The 25,545-nt window shown below is 47.5% G+C and overlaps 1 protein-coding gene across 18 annotated transcripts in view; it reads left to right on the top strand.

Annotated features, from left to right (window-relative positions):
* The first annotated feature begins 1,080 nt into the window (after window positions 1-1,080).
* Window positions 1,081-25,545, top strand: part of Camta1 (calmodulin binding transcription activator 1) — an 850,861-nt gene continuing 826,396 nt past the window's right edge. For 17 of the 18 annotated variants that reach the window (XR_007833450.1, XR_007833449.1, XR_007833445.1 and 14 more), the window contains exon 1: window positions 1,081-1,195. Coding sequence is in view for 11 of the 18 variants with exons in the window: in XM_051171599.1 (XP_051027556.1) it covers window positions 1,151-1,195 (45 nt within the window). In the remaining 7 variants the exon portion in view is untranslated. The remainder of the gene's footprint in view (window positions 1,196-25,545) is intronic. The other variant, XM_051171601.1, reaches the window with a different exon arrangement.

The raw sequence follows: 25,545 nt of genomic DNA, 5'->3' as shown, positions 1-25,545 counted from the left end.
CTTGTGTATCCGGTGTGGCTCTAATTCCAGGAGAGCTGCGCGGAGATGCACCGGGAGCCCGGGAGGGACCGGCTAGGCTAGCCGGGGTCGAGCGTTCCGAGCCCTGGATCCGCGGCTGCAGCCTGGGACAGGCACCTATGACTCATCGGCTCCGCCGGTCACATGGGCAACGTGACCAAAATAAAGTTTCAGTATTTTAAGCCGCTAGAAAAAGGGGACAGAAGAGCGCAAGGCGGGCGGGAGCGTAGGGCGGCCGCGGGGGGGCGGGGGGGGGGCGGGGGAACGCAGCGCCGGTCGAGGGGGCGGGGCTCAGAGGCCAGGAAGGGGCGGGACTTGCCTGAGGGGCGGGGTCTGCCGGGAGGTGTGCCCCTCCCCCGTGCCGGGCACCGACGCCCGGTCTACCGGCCGAGGGGCCTCGGGAACGCCGCGAACCGGCACGCCTCGGCGCCTCGCGTCCCGCCCCCCCCCAGGCCCGTCCCCCCCTCGCCGGCTGTGGGATCCCGGAGAGCCCAGCGTGTCCTCCACAGACACCGGGACCCCCACGCGCCGGCAGCGGCTTCCCCGGGAACGTCCTTCAGCTCCGGGAGCACGCGGGAAAAGCCCCAGCACGCCAATGAGCGAGCGCCTTCCTCATGACGGTCACGCTGCGGGGCGGGGCTTCCCACAGGCGTTCCCGAGTTCCGGGAACCCCCTTTGATTGGTCTGCACGGCTTGGGAAACACTGTAGTGACGCCCAATCAAAACACCACGTCTCGGCCTCGAGGAAATATTCCGTGTCAGCCTCGTCCTGATTGGGGCCGTCCTTCCGTCTTCTGGCCACTAGGAAGCTTTGTTTAGGTCTTGAGGGCGGGTTTTCCTGGGAGTGGGTGGGGAGGGGGCGTTGGTTCCAGGCCAATCACTTTAGTCGGTGCGGTGGTGCTCAGCCAATGGGCTAGGTGGATAGGACGCTCCTCCCGGAGAGTAGTGAGACCCCTGGTGCGGCACGATTGGCCGCGGGGACCGTGACTGGCAGACGCGCTGCCCAATGGCCACTGTGCGTGGGCCGCGGGGCGGGGCCAGGGCGGGTGCGCGGCGGCGGCGGGGTGGCTGGGCCGGCGGCGGCGGCGGTACGAGGCGCGCGCTCGGGGTCCCGGTCGCGAGGAGGAGGAGGATGTGGCGCGCGGAGGGGAAATGGCTGCCGAAAACAAGCCGGAAGGTGAGAGCCGGAGCGCGAGGGCCCGGGGCTGTCAGGGTGGCGGCGACACGGCGAGCCCGGGGCCGCGCCGGACATCCCGGGCATCGGCGGCGCGGGGCGCGAGCGCGGGGGCGCGGCGGGCGCGGGGAGGGCGCCGGCGGGGTTGGGGGGGGCGGAGCGCGGCCGAGTCCTGAGGTGACTCGCGGGCCGGCCGAGCCGCGGCGCCCCGCACCCAGCCCCGGGGGCGGCAGGCCGGGGCGGGGGGCGCGCGGGGCGGGGGCCGGGCCCAGTGAAGAGGTGGAGAAGCCGCGATGCCTCCCGCACCCGGCCCGGGGCATCCCGCCGTGCCGGCCCGGCCGTGAGGGGGCCGCGGGGCGGAAAGTTTCCCGGGCCGCGGGGGCTCGCGGGCACCGGTGCCGGCGGCCGTAGCGGCGTCAGGGCCGGACGTTCCCCTCCACAGCCCCCCTCGGGCCGCGAGGCGCCTCCTAGCGCCGACATGGGGTGTCCCCGCGCGGGTCCCCGCCAGGGGGCCCCCCTCGTGCCGAGCGCCCCTCGGCCGAGGCCCCGGGCGACCCCTCCCCCAGCAGGGCCGGGGGCCCTCGCGCGGCCTCCCCGCCCCTCACAGCGTGCTCTTCTACTCTTGCCCTTGCACCCTCACTACCGGGAGGGTGGGGTCTCCACGCTGCCTTGCCCTTTACCTTCCGTGACCCCGATCCTCGCGGAGCTCCGAGGGTTCCGTGTGAGCCTGTCCCCCTTTTGAAGGGACTCTCTTGGGGCCGCTGAGCCTCTTTGCACGCCGGGCTTACCCTTTTTTTGCCAGGACAAGGGGTCCCCTGCTATCCGTGTTCTTCCTCCTTTGCTCGCCCAGTGGCTTGTGGGGCCCTGTGCGGCTCTGAAGTCATTTCTAAAAAGGCAGGCAGACACTTCTTCCAGACCTGTACTCTCTCCGTACACTTTCCTGGGTTAGGGTGAGCTCATTTCCTGAACACCCTTCGAGTTGCCCTCTTTCTTGTTGGAAAAACCGGACGCTCCAATGCTCCTTAGCTGTCTGCCTCTCTCTCCTTGGAGTTCCCTGTCTGGGCCAGGGTGGGTGCCCCAGTAAGATGTAGGGCAGGCAGGACTTTCGCTGTGCCTACCACTTGAGTGAAGAGAGAGAGACCTTAGGAATTACTCCTTTCTCGCAGGAGAACGAGAATCTATTGCTTCCCGTTCACCCTTGGATCTTAGGGGGCACCCTTTACCAATTAATACTATCCCACTGGGAAAAGGGTCATGTGCCCTTGAATTTGGTGTTCTAATTCTTGACTTCTTAGCAATGAGAACCAGACTTTATGGATCCCACTCGCAAGAAGTCTTTGAATCTTTCTTGGAAGTAAACTCTCCCCCCTCCCCCCCTTTTTTTGAGAGAACTCATATCCCCCTTATGGCTTCTGTTTCCCAGGCAGCCATATTTAGTGAGCCTGTTACCTTGACTTTTTCTAATTTTCTCAAATTGTATTCATGTTGGCTGGGTAAGGAGAAGCCATATGCCTTTCTATCCAGAATAGGGAGCGGAGACACCCTGGTCGCCCACATGCCATTTGAGAAGAGGTAGCTTGTGCGCTCCTTGTCCTACCAGAACCTCTCTGTGGCCCTGGCATGTCTCTAGTGGGATCAAAACATTTCTTTGGGTTTTGTACCTTTCAGGCATAGGGGAAATTTCCCAATTTTTGCTCTTCTGGTCCTCTTTGGCATTACAGAAATTGTGGTGCTCTACACAGTTGTTGGCACACACAGAAACCACTTTGTGCATATATGCAATAACATTCTATATATGCACAGAGGAAGTTAGAAGGGTCGGGTGGCAGGCAGCTCTATGCTCAGAGTGTGGGGGCCTGTTAACATTGCAAGACTGTGCATTCATACATACATACCCATATATGTTATTGGTGACTGCAGGCTTAGAAGATTCTGAGGTGTCATTGATAAATGCCATTTCTCACCACTCCTTCATTTGTCATTTGTATTGTACTGAATAAGCAGACTGCCCCGAGAGCTCACCACAGCCCCCATGTGCAGCGCTTGCCGATGAGGACCCAGACTTCTCCATTTGGAATCTAGGGACAGTATTCTTGCCTTGATTCTGTGGGTAGTGAAAGTTCTTATCTTGAATTTTTTTTTTTTTAAACTGCAATGTAGGAGAGAGATTTCTGTGTGTTTTGGGGACATGATAGGAAACGGAGAAGCTTCTGCTTCTCCCTGATAGAACTGGGATCTGATGGCCTCAGGTACGTCCCTGTTGTACTTCAGCCAATGAAGTGAGAGGTGCTGTGAGATTAGGGGAAGGGACCATTTCCTGAGAAGATGGCAGGGCTTTTGCAGGTGCTTTTCTGTGGCTGGTGAGTGTTGAGAGCCCAGCAGCTCAGCCTCCGCTCAGGTGCTGTGCCTCTCTGTCTCTAGCTAGTTCACTCAGCAGTGGAGTCTTAGGTTTCCACTGGCTTAGTGTGGAGGAGCCCTGGCCCTCATCCAGCTGTGTCGTCCTGGAGCCTCTTCCAGCAAGGGAGCCCTCCACCTTGATTTTCCATCCCAAGCAAGGAGATGTCGCAGCTGGCTCTGATTTTGCTTTTCAGCACGGTACCCACTGCCAGGAAGTTAAGCTTTTGCTCTGATTTGTGTGTGTGTGTGTGTGTAGGCTGTCTTTGCCCTGTGTCTGTTGTCAGCTTAGGGGAGTTGTTTGTTTCTAGGGGTGCTAGTGAGCCTTGGAAAAAATGAAGAGTTGGCTACCTGCTGTGTGTGTTGGTGTAGACCCAGGAGAGGCATCTCATTTTTGGCTGCCGTTGGGAGTCGTCCCTGTCCAGCAGTGACCCACACGGGGACCGCACTGCTTGTCTAAAGTTGGGCTCCTCAGTTGCCTGTGCTTGGCTTACTGTGTGGTGTGGCTCTGAGTGGCTGGGAATCTGTACAAGGTTTGCTCTTGCAATTTGTCGGGTTGCACTGCTTCTCTTAATCACTTTGTGCCCCCCCCCCCCATCTTTCTGTTCAAATATCACTTCCCCTTCCACCTCTTACTCCCTAGCTTTTGGGAAAGGCCAGATGAGTCTTTTTCTCTTGTCTCCTTGAAGACCTGACTTCCCCGGTTTTTGAGAAACGTTGAGCTTCTCCGTCTTCCCCTTCAGCGGCTTCTGCAGATTGACGTGTGCACAGCAACCTCTTCTCAAGGGCAGATTAGTTCAGCTCTGTCTTGTCAAAAGAGTAGAGTCACTCTTGCATGTTCTTGGAGATAAGTTTATGTTATACTTAGCCATACTTTCATCTTTTTCACTTTATCAAAAATTTTAGTATTTTGTCTTTTTGAGACAGGGTCATGTTTTGTAGCTCAGGCTAGCCTAGAGTTTGTAGAACGACTTGGCCCTGAGCTTGGGGATCTGTCCCCTGCCTGGGCCATATGAATACTGAAATCACAGGTGCGGGGTGCCAAGCCCATCTCAGCCACATTTCCTGTTTCTTTAGTTTCAGACTCTGGTGGTTTTAATTTTTCTCCATAAAATGGCCCATTTTATAGCCAGGGAGGTGTCAGTCCGTGTGTCGGTGTGACTTGAATTCTTGCTCATCTTGAGGTAGCCACTCTGGTGCCCGTTCCCGACCCTGTTCATTATTTTGGGTCGTTCCCGTATGCCCTGTTTCTCACAGTTTAGAGAACACAGCCTTTGCACCTCATGGGAGCAGCAATGGAGGGTTCTCATGTTCGGGCCTCCTGCAGTTAGTTGCCCATTGAGTCGTTGGTGGTATCTTAGCATCTGCTCTTCTGAAGAAAAGTCATTGCTACTCAGCTGTTCACTCTGCAGCCTTTCCTGAGTGTCTGCTGTGTGCAAGGATCTGCGGGGACTCGGTGACTTTGGCTGAGACCACACTGGATCTTGTTAGCCTTTTCGATGAGTGACATTCAGTCTACAGGACTTGACTTTAATAAAGTAAAAAAAATTTTTTCTCTGAATTTAATTTTTTTGGATTTTAATATTAACAAAAATATTCTTGAATAGTGTATTATCCTGTGGAACCTTTCCTTCCTCCCTGGAGGGTTGAAGTAGCGAGGAGAGAGGAAGGTGTACTGGCAGGAGCACTAAGCACCTTTCCTCACCACCAGACTGGGTGTGTGTATGTGTGTGTGCACATACAAGAAAGTAGAGTCACATTCAATGTGCCTGTGTAGATGTGACTTGTAGGTCATTAGGTGTGTGATTGTGTGGGATGCTCAGTAACCCTGAGAAGAGCAGCATTGCATGCCAGTGTCCTATGCATGGGCCACAGTGTCAGATGCACTTCCGCATGTTCTAGATAAACGTTCTTTTCTTTCCTGTGGCTCGTGCTCTCAGGCATTAAGCATTGAATGAGCCACGCTTGGGCTTTGGTGTTCAGTTGTCTGGTTCTAATGCCTAAGTGTGGCGACTACTCCAGGGCCAGAGGCTGAAGCAGTCCTAGCTTATTATGTGTCTTTTAAATCTTTATGCTGTTTAATAGTACTGTTATTTGTATTTTTCTTTTCTTTTTTGGGTAGAGCTTGATTCTTTTTGGGTGCATGTGAGCTATACATCACAATATTGACATTGATCAAAGTTAATCCAAAGTCGAGTTTTCTCTCCATAGTGGCTGTAGAAGCCAGTTCTGTAGCCTTCACTACTGTAGCAGCCCTTAGTCTGTGGGTGGCTGCACCTGTGGATTTGCTTTGTGGTGATAGGTGATAATGTGTCCTTTGCGGTTTCATTGTGCGGGCCATCTCCAATACTGTGTATCCTATAGAAGCATCATACCTTGCTTATTGTTATGGGTAGGTGGCCCGGGGTCTAAGTCCCAGCAAGGGGACGGTGGTATTTATAATCAGAGTCCTAGTGAAATGCTGTCCTGCAGGTTTCTGAGCCTACCCTTGTAGGATTTTGGAAAATTGTTTTTGCTGTATTTATTTGGCTTCCCTCTCTCTGGTTTGATTGTAGTAGAGTTCACAAAGGATGCAAACCTTTACCTCACCTTGTGCTGTGGTGCAGTCTGATCTGTGGGCAGGGTAGAGGTTCCAGTTAGGAGCCTCTTTCCACCTTGCTTTAGGAAGGGGAGCCTGCCCGCCCATTCTCCCTCCTTCACTTCCTCCCTTTTACTCGAGTTTGGGGGGCAAGGCTGCTTCAGACACAGTCATATCTCCTTTTTAAGAAATGCCATCATGGGTGCAGTGCTCAATTGTCTTGTGGTTGTTAGCGTTGTCACTAGAAGATGGAGACGGTCTGCCACCCTGTAGTATTTGTCATACATGAGGAAGTGTACCGACATTGAACAGCAGTCAATGCTGTGTCCTGTTCTCCATCAATTAGACAGTATTTTCAGGATCGCTTTCTCTGGAGCATCATAGCTTGTAGAATGTCATGAGTCCCTTGTAAAGACTGGTAATGTTTCTTGAACTTTTTTTTGGTCTTTTTCGAGACAGGGTTCTCTGTGTAGCCTTGTCCTGTACTTACTTTGTAGACCAGGCTGGCCTCGAACTCACAGTGATCCACCTGCTTCTGCCTCCCGAGTGCTGGGATTAAAGGCGTGCGCCACCACGCCTGGCCTTGAGCATTTCTTTAAACCTCGTTATTCTTGACATAAAAAGAAATACTATGCACCCAGTGCAGAGAGGCCAGCCAGGCACACTGATCCTCACTTTACTCTCTTCCTCTCTTAAGAGGAATGCTCCTTATTGTTCAGATGACTGACATAGCCTAAGATGGAAGGATAGAAGCATCTCTTTGTTTTACTGGTTTTTGTATATTCATCCCAGTGTTCTGTTCATTCTTAATATAGTTGCATGTTTTCTAAAGGACATAAGCCCTTTGCTCATCTGGAAAAGTGCAGTCACTTTTTCCCGTTTAGATTTAGCTAGGCCTTTCAAGCCATGAAATGTCCCTTCCTGAAACGGTTAGCAGAGGGTGACTTTGAAGGAGATATGCTGTCCTGGACTGCTTCCCTCTGCTTTCTGCAGGGTAGTTTTGCATGCACATTGCTGTGCCTTGAAAGGAATGCCAAGCATGGTAGTGCTTGAAGAGAAAGTGAGTGGCATTTTGTCCTACCTCTCATGCCAACCAAAACACCTCTCTGTACCATCCCCCAACATCTACAAACAATAAGTAACTGTAACAAAATAATCCAAACAAGGTAGACCATCCTAAGGCAATTGGTACCTTTGGGTGTGTATTCTAAATGGCAAAATGCATCCTTCTAGCAGACTGTGCAGCATTTTTTCCATTTTTCCTTATCAGTTACCAGGCAGTAACACCTGCCAAGCAGATTATTTTTTCCTCTTTATGCACACCTAACTATTTGAAAGAATACAGGCAATGGTTAATGACTGTGTCCCCTTACGAGTTCTGTATATGTTTGAGAACTGGGTGGTGACTTCTGTGACTGTGCAGGCCATCACAGCTCTTTACCCATGTCACTGCACACTGTTGCTGAACCTAGCGTCTGTCAGGATGGATGAGCCAGGTATGTCATCCTGTTTAATCTTCCTCAGTGAGATTTGTTCACGTATGAGGGCAGAGCTATGTGCAGCTTCTTCCGGATGCACTCTTTCTTTTTAATCACCATCTTTGTCCCTCCATGTTTGTCTCTCCCCCCGCCCCCAGGCTCATGTAGCCTAGGCTGGCCTTGAACATACTATGTAGTTGAAGATGACCTTGAACTTCTCATTGGCCAATTAGGTGCTGGGATTACATACATATGCTCCCTCCATTTTGGGTTTGGAGGTTTCTTTCAGCTGAAAAATGTCCCCAACCCCTAGTTTCTAGTTTTCTTTCATCAGGGTGAGTGACACTGCCAGGAATGATTTCTGAAGACATGTGAGTTGTCAGGGATGTCAGCTGAAGAGTCTGTGTACTCCCTTGGTTTTTAGACAGTTGGAAATGATAAGAAATTGTTATGAAGTATGAGGTCATAGGAAGTATACATCTGCTAGTGATATGATTGGCCATTAACGGTTAAGATAGCCTTTAGGTGGTAACTTAAGTGCAGTGACGGATGCGCTGTAGCAGTGGGATGCCAACTTGTCCACTACAGAGGTGCTGACGGCCTTTCTTATCTTAAAATGTGTTTTTCCTCTTCTTTTAGAAAGTAGATAAAATAGAGTTTTTAGTGAACAAGATGTAAAGTTTGGTGGAAGTTCAGCAGAATGGAACACTTCAAACTAGATTCAAGATAAGAATTTTTATTCTGAATCCACAAGGGGGTAGTGGTGTTCTATCCAAGGTGCTTGTGGACGTTGAGGTGATAGCCAGCATTCCAGACCTGTAGATAAACTGGCATGTTTGCATTTTAACTTAATAAGATCTCCTTTTCAAAAAAAATTTTTTTGTGTGGCAGAATTGTTTATTGCTTAAGTTAAAAAAATCCATTTTGGTGAATGACTATTTTAAGCTATGAAAATGATTATTTGCACCGTAATGCAAATATGAGACTGTCCTTGTAGTCCTGTGTTTGGAGAGGTCACGAAGGCCCTGAGGCCACTGATCTTTTCTAGGGATGTAATAATCTTAGCATTAGGCTTAAGTGTCTTGAATAGAAGGATTTTAGAAAATTGTGTCTAAACTTTACAGAAGTTTTTATTTCTTAGTGTTTTAGTTCTGCCAAAAGATGAAAAATTGAACAGTCTCACTACTAGCTGCTTTAATAGTTCTGAATGAATCAAAGTTTTGTGATAATAGTTTATACTGCATCATTACATAAAAGCATCCTTTCCTTAGCATAAAAATACCCAAGCTGTTCTGCAGGCCTGTGAGTCTTACCTGCTAAGTTTAGAAATACTTAGGATCAGGTGTAGTGTGTCAGAGCCAGCCAGTCTGTTATTGCTGCTGTCATGTATATAGGCCACATGGTGGGAGGAAGTTTTTAAAAGGCTTATTTTATTATTTGTGTGTATGTGTGTGTGACTGTGTGTATATGCATATAGGTGCCCCAGAGGCCAGAAGAAATGTGACCTGCCTGATGTGGGTGCTGAGAACCCAACTCTGGTCCTGTGGAAGAGCAGCAGGCGCTCTCATCTACTGAGCCATTTCTTCAGCTCCAAGTGGGAAAGTTTTATGATGGACACTCCCCCTCCCCTCCAAGTCTTTATAAAGTGGAGTATTAACTAATAACTGGAATAGTTGGGTCGTTCATAAGTGCTTGTTTGTGCTTCATGCATTGCCAGCTTGTCATTTCTGGGCTAGAGTGAAGGTAAAATGGTTTTTCTGTTGACCCCTTTCTTCATTCTGAGCAGGCTGGCCTGTTTCATGTACCTTCTATACTAGGTGACTTTGGTGATTTAGCATCCCTGGAGATAAATGCACATTTCCCTGTGTTCTCCAGCTCTGAGAGCTGAGCTATGATAGCAGCATTTTCATTCATGAATTTCATGCTTCCATTTTTTTGTTTTGTAGTCTTGAACTGACATATTAACAAATTAGCTTACTACCAGTCACTTAATAAGTCAACCATAAAAGATGAAGCAGAAGCGAGGCTCAAGAGCTGTTTAGATAACGCTGTAGTTGTTCTTGCTGGTCTGCAGCGGTTCAGGCCGGGCGAGGCTGCTGGCCAGACACCCTGAGATCTACAGCAGCAGTTGTACTTAGCTCACCTTCCTGTTGAGCTGTGTTGTGAACATATTGATAATAAAGTTTTTGTTTTTGCTAGAAGGTTAGAGTGCTGTGCTGTGTTTCCTTTGTTACAAAGGGTATTTATTTTATCACTTGCTGAATTAGAGTGCTCTACTTGGTTTCAGAGAGGCTAGAGGAGTGCACTGTGAGCATTAGGTTGCTCTTGAAATATTTCAAGTAACTTGATTATTTCATAGTTTTAACATTTCTGTTTTTGATATGCTGTTGTTGAGGAAGGCACAGCATCCTTTGTCTTAGAATCAGATTTCATTTTCTGGATTGCATACTCTTGTAGCAGTGGACTGAACCTCTCTTCCAGGGAGGCTGCTGTTTATGAAGACAGACTTGAAGAACTCTTATTTGAGTTTTCCTCTGCAGGGCCAAGGTGGAGGCCGGGCTTCTGGCATCTTTTAAACCTGTGGTTGATAAATGGTTAGCTGTAAACAAGTTAATTTTCTGCTTTCTTTGGGGCTTCACTGACTTTCTGAATATTTAATTGGCAAGGACATTTAGAAATAGCATGTTACTTTTAGGCAGTATCATTTTTAGCTCAGTTCATGGCTAGAGTGGATTAGGACTGCAGTCATTGCTGTTGATACCCATTTTTTTCCTTAAAGGTGTGTGTGTGTGTGTGTGTGTGTGCTTGTGTGTGCTTGCACGCGCGAGCGCTCTCTCACCCCTGCTAAGGAACCAATTAAGAGGCTTTGCTAACATATCATATGTACTTTTTTTTTTTTTTTTCCCCAGACCGAGTTTCTCTGTGTAGCCTTGGCTGTCCTGGACTTGCTTTGTAGACCAGGCTGGCCTCGAGCTCACAGCAATCCACCTGCCTCTGCCTCTGCCTCTGCCTCCCGAGTGCTGGGATTAAAAGGTGTGCGCCACGCCTGGCAATCTTACGTATCTTAATTAAGTTTATTTTGTGTGTCATGTATAAACCCTGTTTATACCTCACAGCTTTTTATAAATCCTATAGAAGTACACAGTTTGAAAAAGTACAAAGTTTTACCATTAAGAACTTCTTTTTTGGGGCCCGCAAGATGGCTTAGTGAATAAAGGTACTTGCCGTCAAACTACCCATATGGTAGAAAGAGAACTGACTTCAGCAAGTTGTGCTCCAGCCTCACATGTCACCCCCACCATATAAATAAAAATTTAAATAAAAAATTTAGTACATATGGGGATCAGAAGTTAGCTTCTGGTGAGGTGCCTTCCAGTTCTGAGACAGTTCTCTATTTAGCCTGGAGCTCCCTGGCTAGAATGCAGGTCAGAGAGCCCCAGGGATCCACCTGTACCTACTTACTGTCCAGTGGTGGAAGTGTGCAGGTGCACACAGTTTTTACATGGGTGCAAAAGCACTTTACTGACTGAGCTCTCCCCAGAGCCCTGGCGGCAGTTTTAAGCCATGTGACAACTCACAGGTAGATTTCCTTGAATCCTCATGCAGAGCTGGAACTTCATGTGCCTTTGAGTTGTCTGATGGAAATAAATGAGTGACTTGTCTGTGAGCTAGTTTTTTTTAAAAAAATAGATGTACTAAGGGGAAAAAAGCACTTAGCATTTGAAGACACATATGACAGTTGTTATTTTTTCTAAGAGCTAAATGGGTTGATGGTGTTTAAGTATGGTTTACAATTACGGAGCTGTATACTATTCAATCATTTGTACGTACGGTTGTGTGTGTGTATGCATAATATATGTAAAAATAAATTGTATGGATATAAGTTTGCCCCTTGAAGTCCTGGGAGTAGGATGCAGGGCTTTGTGGAATCTAACAAATGCTCTATTACTCAACTATTTATAATGGTAAAGACGGGAATTTATTTTATTTAAAATTTGTTCTTAATTTTTAAAAATTTTGTTTCAGCTGGGTGTGGTGGCGCATGCTTTTAATCCCAGCATTCTAGAGGTAGAGGCAGGTGGATCGCTGTGAGTTCGAGGCCAGCCTGGTCTACAAAGCGAGTACAGGACAGCCAAGGCTACACAGAGAAACCCTGTCATGAAAAACCAAAACCAAAAACAAAAAACCAACCAAACAAAAAATTCGTTTCGTGTGTTTTGCTGTTTTTGCATGTATGTTTGTGTACCACTTCTCTGCCAGAACAGTGCATTGGATCCCTGGAACACAGTTGTGAACACTGTGTGGGTGATGGGAGTCACACCTGGGGCCTCTGGAAAAGCAGCTAGTCCTCTTAACGACAGCCATCTCTCCAGCCCTAGGGACTCATTTTTAAAAGATTATATTTATGTGTGTGCATATGTGCACAAGAGTGAGTGACATGCCTTTGGAGGACCAAGAGGTGTTGGAACCTGCTGGAGTTGGGGTTACAGGTGATTGTGAGCCACTGACATGGGTGCTGGGAACCAGTCTCTAGAGTTCTGGAAGAATAGTCTGTGCTCTTACCTGCTGAGCCATCTCTCCAGGCTGTTGTTTAATGGTAGGGGAGACATGGGGAGCAGGGAGGTGAGGAGACAACTTCCTGGAGTCAGTTCTTGGCCGTTTTTTCCACCATGAGGGTTTCAGGAATACTGCAGGTCCATCATGCTTGGTAGCAAGTACTTTACTGGTTAAGCCATCTTGGCACCCCAAGAAAGAATTCTTTAATGGAAACCTTCTAATGTCAAAACTGTACTTTGGTAGGATTTCTGAAAAGCTGGGGACTGCAATGATTAGGCTTTAGATATAAGAGAGGTCTCTTGGGTCAGCATTATCATTCCTGTGTTACCCTGAATCAAGCAGTGATAGGCTAATCCTCTGGCCACTAGTCCCAGAGGCTTTCACACGCCCCTTCTTCCTGGGCAGCTCTCCTCTCCCTACTTAGTGGAGGGGCTGACACTAAGGAGCCCCCCAGCAGGTTGCTGCTGCTGACTTTGATGCTACTCTGGGGCCAGGAGGTAGAAGCCTCTCTGGCCTCCTTACCTCTTGTTCTTATCAGCCAGTTCTCATCCATCCATCCATCCGTTGGTTATGCTTGACTCTGGCTCCCCTCCTCATCTTGTGTTTCCCAGCCCTGTTTTGTGGCATGAGTTAGTTGGTAATGATTGTGAGGAGACTGTCCAAAAATGACCTCTGAAAGTTCTACCCATTCTTCTCATGGTGATGAGAAAGTGAGTGTGAAGGTCAGCTTGCAGCCTCCTTGCTGATACTAGGCTGCTCTGCGGAACCTTTTTTTTTCTTTTGAAGTTCTTATACCAGGTAAAAAATAAATATATAGGCTTAAACCATGAGATGGGGAATTTGAAGTATAGCCTCTGAGGTGCTTCCTTTATGCTTGCTGGACATTGAACTCTCCTTCTGTTTACTACATTGTATTAAAGTTAAAAAAATGTTAAGGTTTTTAATGAAGATGTCCAACACAGAAACAGTCTTTTTAGGAATCCTCTGTGGTGGATTTAAAACATTTATTTAGATATGGATAAGGCTTTACAGTCTTGGAAACTAGACTTAATATATGCCTGCAGTTGCAATGTATTATTTGTTGACCCCCCCCCCCCCAGCATGTATGTTCAAGATAGCACATGCCACAAAACAGGGCTGGGAAACACAAGATGAGGAGGGGAGCCAGAGTCAAGCATAACCAACGGATGGATGGATGGATGAGAACTGGCTGATAAGAACAAGAGGTAAGGAGGCCAGAGAGGCTTCTACCTCCTGGCCCCAGAGTAGCATCAAAGTCAGCAGCATGTAACTATGTTTTTTTTTGGAGTTGATTAATATAAGTGTTATTAAAATGCTTTGATTGCCAGTAATTCAGTAAACACAGACTCTTCCTATTAAACTTGTGGCTTGGGGAGCTGCTGTAGTACAGCAGGCGTCTCTACTTGGACACGGTCCCTGGGCTGTGCCGGCTCGGGCACTGGGGAGGCTCTGAACATAACTCACTTTTTGAGCCTCTTTTGTACTTAAGGTACAGCGGGACAAGCTCAGGTTCCTGGTATTCTCGCACTCTTCCTTGTCTTGCCCCTCCCATTTTTGCTGTTATGAAATGGGCTGCTGAGTTGTTTGCTTTGACAAAGCTTCAGGGGAGGTTTCTTCCTCATTTAGTTTTATTGATGAAAGGTGTCGTGCTAAAAGTAGAAAGGTGGTGAGTGGGTACTCAGAGCTTTTGAAGTATGTGTCTTTCTTCCTCCGGGTCCTCCAGAAATTGATCATAGATTACTTGACCAAATTTAGAGCCCATAATTTCCTGCAGGCATTTTGGATAGGAGGAGACATCTGTTTTCTGTACCAGTCACGGTACTCTACGTGTGAGCATTGCTGCATATGCAAGTGCCCTTGGATGCAGATGTGCAGTGAGGCGACTGTGGCAGCTTTTATGTGCTGTCCTCTCGGTTATGCCGTATCATTCCCTGTTCTGGTGCCTCAGTTGTGACGCCCTTTGCTGTCTTCTGCATACTTTGCCAGTCCTGCCCTGCGGAGGTTCCTTGCTCTTGCTGTTTGATGAAGGAGAAGAGGTAGAACTGTTAGTTCAGTAAAATAATAAAAACTCAGGATCTTTCGGAATGTTTTAAAAAGTAAGCAGCGATAAATGATGCACAGTGTGCATGTACTTATTGCTACTAAATTGTGTGTGTCCAAAAATGTCTGCAATTGTGTATTGGGTATATTTTAGCACCATTAAAAGAAGGGAAAGCTATGGTGATGTCCCATTCTTAAGCCTGTACTGCATTCTAGGCTAGCTAGACGGATCTGTATAGTGAGTTCTAGACCAGCCATACAGAGTGAAATCTTGTCTCAAAAACAATTGGTGCAGTTTGGGTTGCAAGAGATCAGCCATGTAGGGCAGGCTAAGTGGGGGCAGTTTTAGTCTTGGAGCTTCTGGGACAGACAGAGAAGCAGCAAGACTCTGGGACTGTCCTTTGGTGTGTCTGCATGGGAGGTTTTCTCTAGAGACACTTTGGGCTGAGCTGAGATCCCATTTTCTATCAAGGTTCTTGTCTCTTCTGTTGCCTTTTATTTTTTCTAGCAAGTGGGCTTCCTTCACTTCTTAGCTTGAGTTACATGTAGGTGTGCTCTGCTGTGGCCACCAGTTATGCTTCATGTGTGTCTTGACTCTAGTGCTCACAATTACCGGACTTCACCTTTGATGGCCCATTAGGTACAGAAAAACTCAGTACAGATTTGGGCTGAGCCCTGTTTTATGTCCATATGCTAGGCTTTTGTCCTGGTGGAGGTGGGCTAGGACGAGTGGCAGAGATAGTGAGAAGAGCCTGTGACACTGTAGAGGGGGTCATGGCACCTTTAACTGGCTCCATCAAGCTGTGTAAAAGATGCTGGGGCCTGACCACCTGAGTTTGAGCCTCTGATCCCACCTGGTAAAGAGGACTGACTCCCGAAGTCTGCTTGGTCAGACATCCTTAGTGTATGAGAATAAAGTACTTGTGTGTCTTGTGACTATCCAGAGCTTGTGCTTTGGCTGTGTAAGGTGGGGCACCCACAACACAGTGGATTGTGCGCTCTTTGCCCTGTGGTCATTCTTAAGTATGTCAGGTGTTTTTGGGGGGTGGCTGTCATCACTGTCAGCTGAGGTCTCACAGTTCAGGTTTTGTTTGTGGTGTGGGGTAGGCTTCCATTCTTATGTGGTGTCCAGTTGTTGCAAAACGTTGTTCTTTCCTCATTAAAGTGTCTTACCCTTGCTGAAAGTGGTTTTACTGTCAGTATAAAGGCCTTTTCTGGAGCCTCAGCCCTCATTAGGTCTCTCTACACATGCTGGCCCTGCCACACCATCTCTTACTGTAGCTTTGTGATGCGGTGGTGTGTATCTGTTTTGAGGCTGAGTTTGGGTATCACACTTGTTGCAGTGTGCAGGCTACGGCTGTGTTCTTTAAGAGTTGCTTTGGCTATATACGTGCCTTTTGTTTATGTGGACATTAGAATCAACTTGCCAGTTTCTACAGAAACTGCAATTCGGATTACACTACATCTGTATCTGTTTGAGAGTTAAAACCCTCATGGATCTGCCTGTATGCAGAGTAGCTTCTGCTTAGCTTAAGAAGCTGAGCATCTCATCTCACCTTAAAAGCATACCGCTGCCTGGACTGGTAGGCTGCAACTAGACTTTGCAGGGTATGGGACAGCAAGCAGCTGTGCTACAGCTTGTAGATGCTGTGTGCGTTCCTTTGATTTGAAATTTGCTGATAGTTTGTCTCTGTAGAAAAACTTTGGCATGCTGTTTAGAACACATTTTGGTTAATAGAGAATTAGCAGTGTGTGTGTGTGTGTGTGTGTGTGTGTGTGTATGTGTGTGTGTATGTGTGTGTGTGTGTGTATGTAATTATTGGAGGTGGAACATGTGGCGTTGGCATTTATACAGTTGTTGGAGGCAGAAGATACTCTAGTATTTACTGTGGGGCATCTGTTACTGCGCTTTTGAGTCAGGTCATTTACTCAGCAGATAATAACAGTGTCTGTGCAAAGCTGAGAAAAGGATAGACTTAGTCTCTATTCCTGTCTTCACAGAGCAAATGGGGTGGTGGGAGGGATGGGGGGGAGACTGACATTAGTCACGATGTCATGTAAACTGCAGGTGTGATTCAGTGCTATAAAGGCAAATGCAGTACAGAATAAAGTATAGCCTGAGAGGGTGGAGGCTTTTGAACAGAACTTTGGAGGGTTGTAGAGGCTAACTAAGGAAAGAATTATACTGGGCTCGCTGTGTAGGTATGTAGAGATAGCTGGGCTATATTCTGACACTGTAACTTTTAAAGTTTATTTTTGTTAACAGAGGAGGAGTAGACTCCATCAGATAAAGTCAGTTTTCCTCTAAGGTGCTAAGAACGGGACTCTGGCTCCACTTTACACACAGCCCAGCTACCACACCATGTTTATGTTTTCATATTCTGACTGTGTGGGGTCTGTACTTCTCATGGTTGTAGGCAAGGCGCACATCTATTCTTGACCTAGAAGTATGTACCATACTCCAGAATGCAGGCCTACAGCTCACGTGGGCATAATGGCTCTACCTGTGTCTCTGGGCGTCAGTTTAGATGAGACTCATTCCAGCCTCCTTGGCCTCTCATCTGTCGAGGCTGGATCAAGTTTCAGCATGCCACAGTACTCTGCTCGTCCACTCTTCTTTTTCCTCAGTTAGATACGTGTTTCTAGAGGATGGGCATGAATATCTGGGCTTTATATCATTTGTTGGTTGAGACGTGAGTCAATGAGCAAACAGTATGAGCCAGTATTTAGAGAAAATCATGCCTGACAAGAACTCTGGCTAGTATTTGGTTGAAGAAAGAGCTTGAAGGTTTGTGTGTACTCACACACCCCTCTATGAGTGAGAGAATGCATTTTGTAGCAGAGTGTAGGTCTTGGTAGAAGGTGCCACCTACATTTTGAACCATTATCTACTGGCAGCTTGGTGAGGCCAGAGTGAGAAGTGAATACAAGAGAAAGATGATGCAAAGCACGTGCACACTCAGCCACCTTGGCAGTATGGCGGCAAGGCGGGACAGTAATTCATGGCATGGCAGACAGCGAGAGGACCCTGACGTTGACGTGCATGGCAGGCAGTCTTCTTGACACAAGCAAAATGGAAAATGGCAAGCCCATCTGGAGAGTGCTTGGGGAGCACATGCTTCATAGAAGCAGCAGCCTTGCTTGACTGCTCAGTGCTGTGTCCCTCCGTTCAGAGCAGTAACAGGGCCTTTGGTTGGATAGTGCTCGAGGTTGCCATGGGGGAAGAGAGGGTACTTGAGGGTAGAAAGGAGAAGAGGCTGAGTAGAGTCTGGGAAAGAATGGCCAGAGAGGCAACTGAAAGAGAACCCAGGCCCATAGCCAGGTGAGGTGGCACATGTCTGCAGTCCCAGCACTGGGGGAGGCAGAGGCCAGCTTTATCTACAAAGCAAGACCAGGACAGCCAAGGCTACACAGAGAAATCCCGTATTGAAAAACCGCCAAACCACAACACAACAACAACGACCCCACCCCCGCCCCCCAAGAAAACCAAACCCAAACAAAAAACCAAAAAAGGAACAGAACCAGGCCCAGAGCAGCACTGTATGAGGCTTGGGAGTGCGTCTAGGTTGTCATGCTGCTGTCAGATCAGAAGGGAATGGAGGAGTAGAGACAGGTGGTGGTTGAGTCTTTCAAGAATTTTAGTGGTTACGAGTACTGGCTGCTCTTGCAGAGGTTTGATTCCTGCCACTCACATGGCCTTCTGAAATGCCAGTTCCAACACCCTCTTCTGGCTTCTGTAAGCACCAGGCACATAAGTGGTGCATAGACACACCTGAGGTCAGAACACTCATACACATTTAAAAAAAAATGAATTTTGGTGGTATGCAGATTGTTGAAGGAACCGATAGTGAAGTGATTGTCCAAGGGGAGAACAAACATGGGGCAGCTGTGCCTGCTGGGCTGTGGCTGGGTAGTTAATCTACCGATGCTGTAAAACATGACGCAAACTTGCCTCTTAAAGCATGACAGCTATTACCCCAGGATTCCTTTTGGGTCTGGAGTTCAGAAGGGCATGGCTGAGTTCTGCCTTGGGCCTCATGAACACAGCATTTTAGTGTTAGTCAGGGCTGGGCTCTCACGTGAAGCTTTAGCTGGAGACTTGGCTTCTCAGCTCCCAGGGTCATCTGAGGATTCACTTAATGGGAGGCTACCCTCAATTCCTGTTAATGAGCCTCTCCTACTTGGCATTTTCTTTCATCAATCAGCAAGTTAAGAAGATCTAGGTAACAACAAAAAGGTCCATCATGAAGTTTGCTTCCTATAGTAGGGAGGGAGGGCGATTGTGACTAGGAGACATTAGGGCAGAGCTTCAAATGGAGGCCCTGTGGATGTAGATGGTAGGATGGGAGCTTGTGGTGATGAGAGTTATGGAGGCAATGTTGCAGGTGAAGGTTAGGATGTGGCCATATGGTGATGCTTTTCTGTGTCACTTTTCATGTCATTAACATCACTGTCCCTGGCCCTGATGAGAATCTTCCTTGTTATAAGTAGACTTGTTTACCGGAGGTTCCTGGCCAGTTCAGGTGTCTCCTCCTCCTGTATCAGGGTGCAGTTGAGGCTGAAATGAATCAGTCCATTTGGATGTATTTTATATGTCAAACGAAGAGATGAACGAGGCTGCTCTTTGCTCTGATAATATATAGAATGCATGGAATCTGTGGCATCTTCTTTGCTCACTTGGTTTCGTTGTGATAGACATAGGTTATGGAACTGGGCTGTGTTAAATACTGTGCTATTTTTGGGTCTTGTGAGTGGAGCGTTTGCTTTTATGGCAGATGAGCCCAAGCTGCTGTACCTTGTTAAGCCGTGTGTTCAGTTTTTATTGTTTTAAAAAAACAAACAAAAGCTGTCCTTGCTGTCCTGGCACTCTGGCTTCTGCTGCATGTGGGATTTCAGCACTGTCTCTCTCTTTCTTCTCTGCTGCCTCTGACCTTCCTGGGCTGGCCAGTCTGAATTAAGCCTGTTGGAACTTTGAGGAGTTTAATGATAACCATGCTAGGAATGTGGGTTGAGAGCCACTTTTCTCAGTAAAGTAGGTGAGGTGATGCACACTGACTCTGTAAAAGCCTCTTTGGCTTTCCCGGCGTGCCTTGGCTTCCTTCCTAGCTCTGCTGTGCTCACGTTGAGGTGGATTCCATACTCCACTAGTTGGGGCAGTTGTGTCTGCCATTGTCTTGGCCTGTGCCCCACTGCTTTTGTGGAAACACACACTCTCTCTCCTTTAGCTTTAGTTTGGGGGCTGTAGTATAGGCTATGGGTGGAATGGCTCATCAGCGAGAAAATGCCTAAGAATTCTGCGCATCTCTAGACAGATCAGCACTGAGCATGCTTTGTTTTAAGCCTGTTCGCTTTTCCTGCTCCAACTCTGGGAACTTCCTTGGTGGGGTAGCAGGGCAGCATTCCCAAGTCTGTGGAGGGTAGGAGCTGTGCAGGCAGCCTGCCTCGTCACCAGGGAGCAAGGATGATTGCTCTCTTCCTTTTTCTAGAATGTCCATAATGTCTGCTGTTACCTGTAGGAGTGAATTAAGATTTCTGTGAGATGACACTTGTGACGTGATGAAGTGTGTTAGGTGGTGTCTTAGTTAGGGTTTCTCTACTGTAGCAAACACCATGAACAGAGAACAGGCTGGGAGGAGAGGATTTACTCAGCTTATGCTTCTACATTGTTTGCTCTTCATCACCAAAGGAAGTCAGACAGGAACTCAGTCAGGGCAGGAACCTGAGTGCAGGGGCTGATGCAGAGGACAGAGAAGGGACTTCTTACTGCATTGCTCTCCCTGGCTTGCTCAGCTGGCTTTCTTATAGAATCCAGGACCACCAGCCCAGGGATGGCACCACCCACAAGGGGATGGGTGCTTCATCTTTGATCCCTAATTGAGAAAATGCCTTTCAGCTGGATCTCATGGAGACATTTCCTCAGCTGAGGCTCCTTCCTCTCTGATGACTCCAGCTTGTGTCAAGTTGACACAAAACCAGCCCGTACAACTGACCCCTTGTCAACTTGACGCACAAACACATCACTATTAAGCCATAACCCTTCCTTTCTTACTCATCTCCAAGATTTCATATTAAAACTATAAATAACTTTAAAAAGTCTCCCAGTCTTTATAAATTCAAACACATTAAAATTTTCAATCCCTTTAAAATACCCAATTTCTTTTAAAATTCAAAGTCTCAATTGTGGGCTCCAGTAAAATAAAAAACGGAATCAAATATGTTCTTACTTCAAGAGGGAAAAATCAGGGCACAGTCAAAATCAAATCAAAGCTAAATCAAACTCCAGCCATCTAATGTCTGAGATCCATTCACAATCTCCTGGATTCCTCCAAAGGTCTTGGGCCACTTCTCCAGCAGCACACACAGCGAGTCTTCTAGGCTCCAGCTGGCTCCCTCTACTGCTGCTGCTGCTCTTAGTGTCATCCCATGGTACACTGCGGTCTTCTGCTGCAACATGTGTACTTCACCATTGCCGCTCCTGAGCTCTCTTGACAGTACCAAACCTCAGCTTCTCTGCATGACTCCTTCATTCCTGGGCCTTCAAAACCAGTACCACCTGGGTACTCTTACACTGCCACCACGTTCAGCTGCCAGCAGGAGATAAGACCTAGTCCAGTTCTGGAGCACAGCTTCTCTGTGCTCTCAGGAGACACTGTCCAGAAGATCTCACCTCAGGGATGCTGCTCTCTTCTCAGCTCCAGCTGACCAGCATCAATTGTCCCAGTAATACAAAGGGTTCACCTCAGTGGTGCTGGTCTCTTGTTCATCACGCTGACTCTTCAGCCCAAGCTGATCCGAATGACAGAATCTTAATTCAGAATAGCAAATGTCCTGACAGAGCCTTTAAACTTTCCGCAGAAACTTCACAAAGCCAGGCCTCCACTGTCTGCACGCCTCTTAAAGTTTTTATCTTCCAGGCTCCCATAACAGCATCCCACTGAGGTTTCCCATCCTCACTCTTAGTGGCTTTTTCTAGCCCAAAGTTCCAAAGTCCGTCTACAGTCTCCCCAGAACATGGTCAGGTCTGCCACAACAATACCCCACTATGCTGATACAGTTAGGATTTCTATTGCTGCAGCGAAACACCATGAACAAAAAGCAAGTTGGGGAGACCAAGGTTTATTCAGCTTATGCTTGCACATGGCTGTTCATCACCAAAGGAAGTCAGGTCAGGAGCCTGGAGGCAGGAGCTGGTGTAGAGGACAGGGAGAGGTGCTGCTTGCTTTGTTATAGAGCTCAGGACCACCAGTCCAGCGGTGACACCACCCACAAAGGGCTGGCCCTTCCCCCATTGATCCCTTATTGGGAAAATGCCTTGTCTGCATCTCGTGGAGGCATTTCCTCAACTGCAGCTCCTTCCTCTCTGATGACTCTAGTTTGCATCAAGTTGACACACAAAACCAGCCAGTGCAGATGGAGGGCCTGGATGATTCTGCCGATATTTCATATCTGTCTCTGAGGAGTTTGTAAGAATCACTAACCCAGGGTCATTTTAGCTCTTACATGGTTGTTTCCAGAACATGTTCTATTGGAGTATGGATATTTGTACAAATGAGACAGCTATTAAGCACTGTTTTCAGACTGTTGAATATACTTGTTTACTGGGCAAATCAAGCTTATAAGAATTACAGCAGTAATGATTCACGTCTGTAGAGATCCCTCCAAACATTCTGAGATAACGTTATACCCCTACACACATCACTTGCCATGGCGAATCAGCCTGATTTCTCTGGCTACATGAACATTAGGCTGGTTGCATTCTAAAACTCTTGAGAAGCTGTGGTCCTGTCCTCGACACTTGCTCATCTTTAAATCCAGCTCTGTCAGAGTCTATCTTCAGTTCTCCAGCCCCCCTAGCAGCTGGTGTCTCATTGGTTTATTTTGTCTGCTGGGAGAAGGAATAGCTGCCTTCTAGACTTGCCCCTTTGGTGCCCGTGTTTGCCTTGGTTTCGTCTCTGTCCTTCCGGAGTGTGTAGGGGTTAGGGTAGAACCGTAGCCCTTAGGACATTTCAGAATTTGTGGAAGGTTGTAAGATAAATAAGCTCAGTGTATTTTTGTGCTGTTCCACATACAGCCCCCGTGTCCCCCTCTGTAGTCCGGGAAGGATAAAGCATCTTGTGTTGGTTCTACAGTCTCAGATGTCATTTGCCCGGTTTCATGGAATGTCTCCAAAGTGTGCCTTTTGACAGATCTTGCACTTTTCTTACTTAGCAGGCTTGTACTGTAGCCAGAGATTTAATATTGGCTCTTAGTGTCCATGACAATTCATTTTGTCCAGTTTCTTGAATGAATAAAGAGACATGACTTGTTCTAAAAAATGTCCACAGCATAGCTGGGCTGAGAGTTCATGGCTACTAATCTGCTCCTATGTGGGGTAGGAGTGCCAAGGGACAGCACCTCAGAGCAATGTCTGAGAACAACAGGGTGGGGTGTGGCTGGGTTGTGTTGGCAGAGGCAGAAGGCCTGAGTGAAGCCCAGGGCATTGCTATTTCCTTTCCATGAACTCTTGGAAATAGTGTTCATTTATAAATACCACAAATACCTGACCTTCTTTTAAATGAAGCACTGCAGATAGTGGAATGAACAGGCTAGACAGACATCCCTTCAAGGGTGCCGCTGATATACAGTCAGACTTTGAGTATGTTAGAAAGTCTTTATCAGAAAAGAAAAACTACTAGATTGGCTTTGGATGCAGAGTGACCTAGGGATTAAAGGTGGTGGTGTAGGATAGTTGAAGACATTTCTAAAAGAAGCGAGTCTTCTGTAATTAAAGGCAGTTTACAGATAGCATTATGCTGAGATTGCCAGTGGGTCTTGAGAGCTTCCTTTTCTAGGTCTTTCTCTGCTGCAGTTAGGAATGGTTTTGTGTCCAGTTCTCACCAGTGGAGTGAGAGCAGGGGAGCAAACCTCTTCTGACCAGGTTCCTAGACTATCGGGTCATGAGTATGTGCAGAGGGGCCCAGAGACCCCGGAAGTCCCTGTTGTGGGATAGAAAGGGCATGGATGCCAGAGCTGCTGCTTGTAGGTGAGCCTTTTGCACACAGAGACTCCTGCTCGAGACTTCCGCATGTGCTAATGTACATGTAAGATGGTTGGATGGTGTCTGAGCTTATGGTTTATAAGTTACTTTGCCTTACTCATGAGATACTATGCCTAGAGTGCCCTGTGAGACTGGTGAGGTGCTAACAGGTACATTCTCTTTAATCTCATTACTTAGACGCTGTGACTGTAGGTTTTCAAGAACCAGCCCAAGTCTTGATAGAGCAGGTGACAAAAATGTTTGATGTATCACTTGTAATTGAGACAGTGGTTGACTGCATTTAATATGGCTGCTCTCCCCTTTGATTTAATAAGCTTTGTAGAGCTTTAGCTAGCTTTAACATTCTCAGTGTTTACTCCAAAGGCTGTAAAGAGCTTTCCTCTTGTCACTTCTCTCTTTCAAGGCTTTTAGTCACTTATTGTATAGTGTTTTATTCCATTAATTCATCCAAAGACTATGTGCCCATATGGCAAAAGTGCCTAGACTCTGAAAAGACACAATAAAGGAGACAGTTCTTGCCCTATTCTTCCTGCGTTGTTAGCTCTGTGTTTACACAGCTGTCAGCCCTAACATAGCCACGTCTGATGTTCTCATTATGTATATTTTTTCAGTGCTACCTCTTCACCTAGACTGTTTAGCTTCTGCAGGCATTTAAAACAGCTCTGCAGTGCCCCCTTTGGGTACTTCTGGCATGTACTGGGCACTATGTGCAAGTGAGTTACATTTCCTGTAGTTTCTTTTTAATTTTGCTGTTTGGACATTCTGGCATAGTTTAAAAAACATTTTTAGTCCATAGAGTTAGGTAGTTGAAGAGTGCCAGGACCAGAGGATCTAAGTTCTAAGTCCTGATATCTGAGGTTGGTAATCAGGTTCCTGATGGTCAAGCCGTGGCCGTGAACTGACCATTGGTGTCTCTAGGGCTTGTTAGAGAAGGAGTTCTGACTCCATAGAGACTCATGGATCAGAACGCAGGTTCGAACAAGCCCCTCAGACTACTGATGTGAAGGGAAAGTTGGAGAAGTCACATTCAAGGTCCCCCTCTCATTTTACTTGAGGAAGCAGAAAAAGAGTGGTTGCCCAGAGTTGTGTTTATTTCCCATTGTGTGGCCATTTGTGAACCTGCACAAAAGATGGTTGGATGGGTCTCCTTCATAGATATTCTGCCCTCATTGGTCAGAAATGCATCCTGCGCATGAAATCTCCCAAGTTGACACTGGTGACAGTGGAATCTAGATTTCTACATGATTGCCGTCAAGTGCTTTTTTATTTTTTTATGCTCCAACAGTTACATGTTCAGGAGCCATGGAGAACAGTCCTTTTGAGCTCTCACAATAGTGTGCGTTTACCACAATGAATGTAAAGCAGCTCACTCAGGGTCAGTTTACCTTATCCCTCTACCATGTCCCTTGAGGAGGTAGGATGCCTTTGTTCACTGTTGGCTCTCAGCTCTGCACTGTCTGGCTTGTGGCATGTTCTCCTTTCACATTTGTAGACCAAAATGAAGGGGGTACAATAGGGAGAGATGTGTGCTGTGGGAGCAGTAGGCTGTTTCTGACCCTACAACTCCAGGGCTGCCTAATCCTGGCTCTAGAGGCTTCCTGAAGGCCTGCCAGCCTGGTGGAGCAGCAGGACACACACTGCTGTGGGTGGATCTGGATTCATAACTCTGCTTTCCCATGCTGCAGTGCTGCCCCTTTGGCAGTGATCTGTCCTGAATTGTCAGCAGTGAGTGGGGAACCAAGGATGGATGGCTCTAGCTCTGCAGACCTTGGGACTAGCATTCCTTCCTTTGGCTAAGCCACTGCACTGTTGTAGAGAGGCATCTGGAGATGGTGCTCATGTGTCCTGTGAAAGTCCCTTGAGCGGGGCCCAGCACAGGAGATTGTAGTCAAGGTGGCTGTCTGTCTGTCTTGTTCCCATTGTCTTGTGCAGTGGCCTATTTGCTTTGAGAACCTGGAGGTTTGAGGTTCAAGTTAACAAGATTTTGCTTCCATGTTATGCAAGTTCTTTTCTGGTTAAATCAGCTGGGAACCGTATGAAGCCAGTGCTGTGGAGGGAGTGTGGCTGAGTTCTGTTTGTAAGGCCCTTTATGCTAGTGTGTCTCACCAAACACTAGTGATTTAAAAACCTTTGATTTGAGACTGTCAAGAAGTCCTGAGTAGTAGCTACCCTTAATGTTAATTAGTTTTGGTAGTAGGCAGAACATGTTAAACTTTGAATGTGAAACAGTTGTCTTTGTGCGGCTAGT

The sequence above is a fragment of the Acomys russatus genome, chromosome 29, assembly GCF_903995435.1.
Source record: "Acomys russatus chromosome 29, mAcoRus1.1, whole genome shotgun sequence".
NCBI classification, from domain to species: domain Eukaryota; kingdom Metazoa; phylum Chordata; class Mammalia; order Rodentia; family Muridae; genus Acomys; species Acomys russatus.
This window is presented reverse-complemented; position numbering and strand designations above follow the sequence as displayed.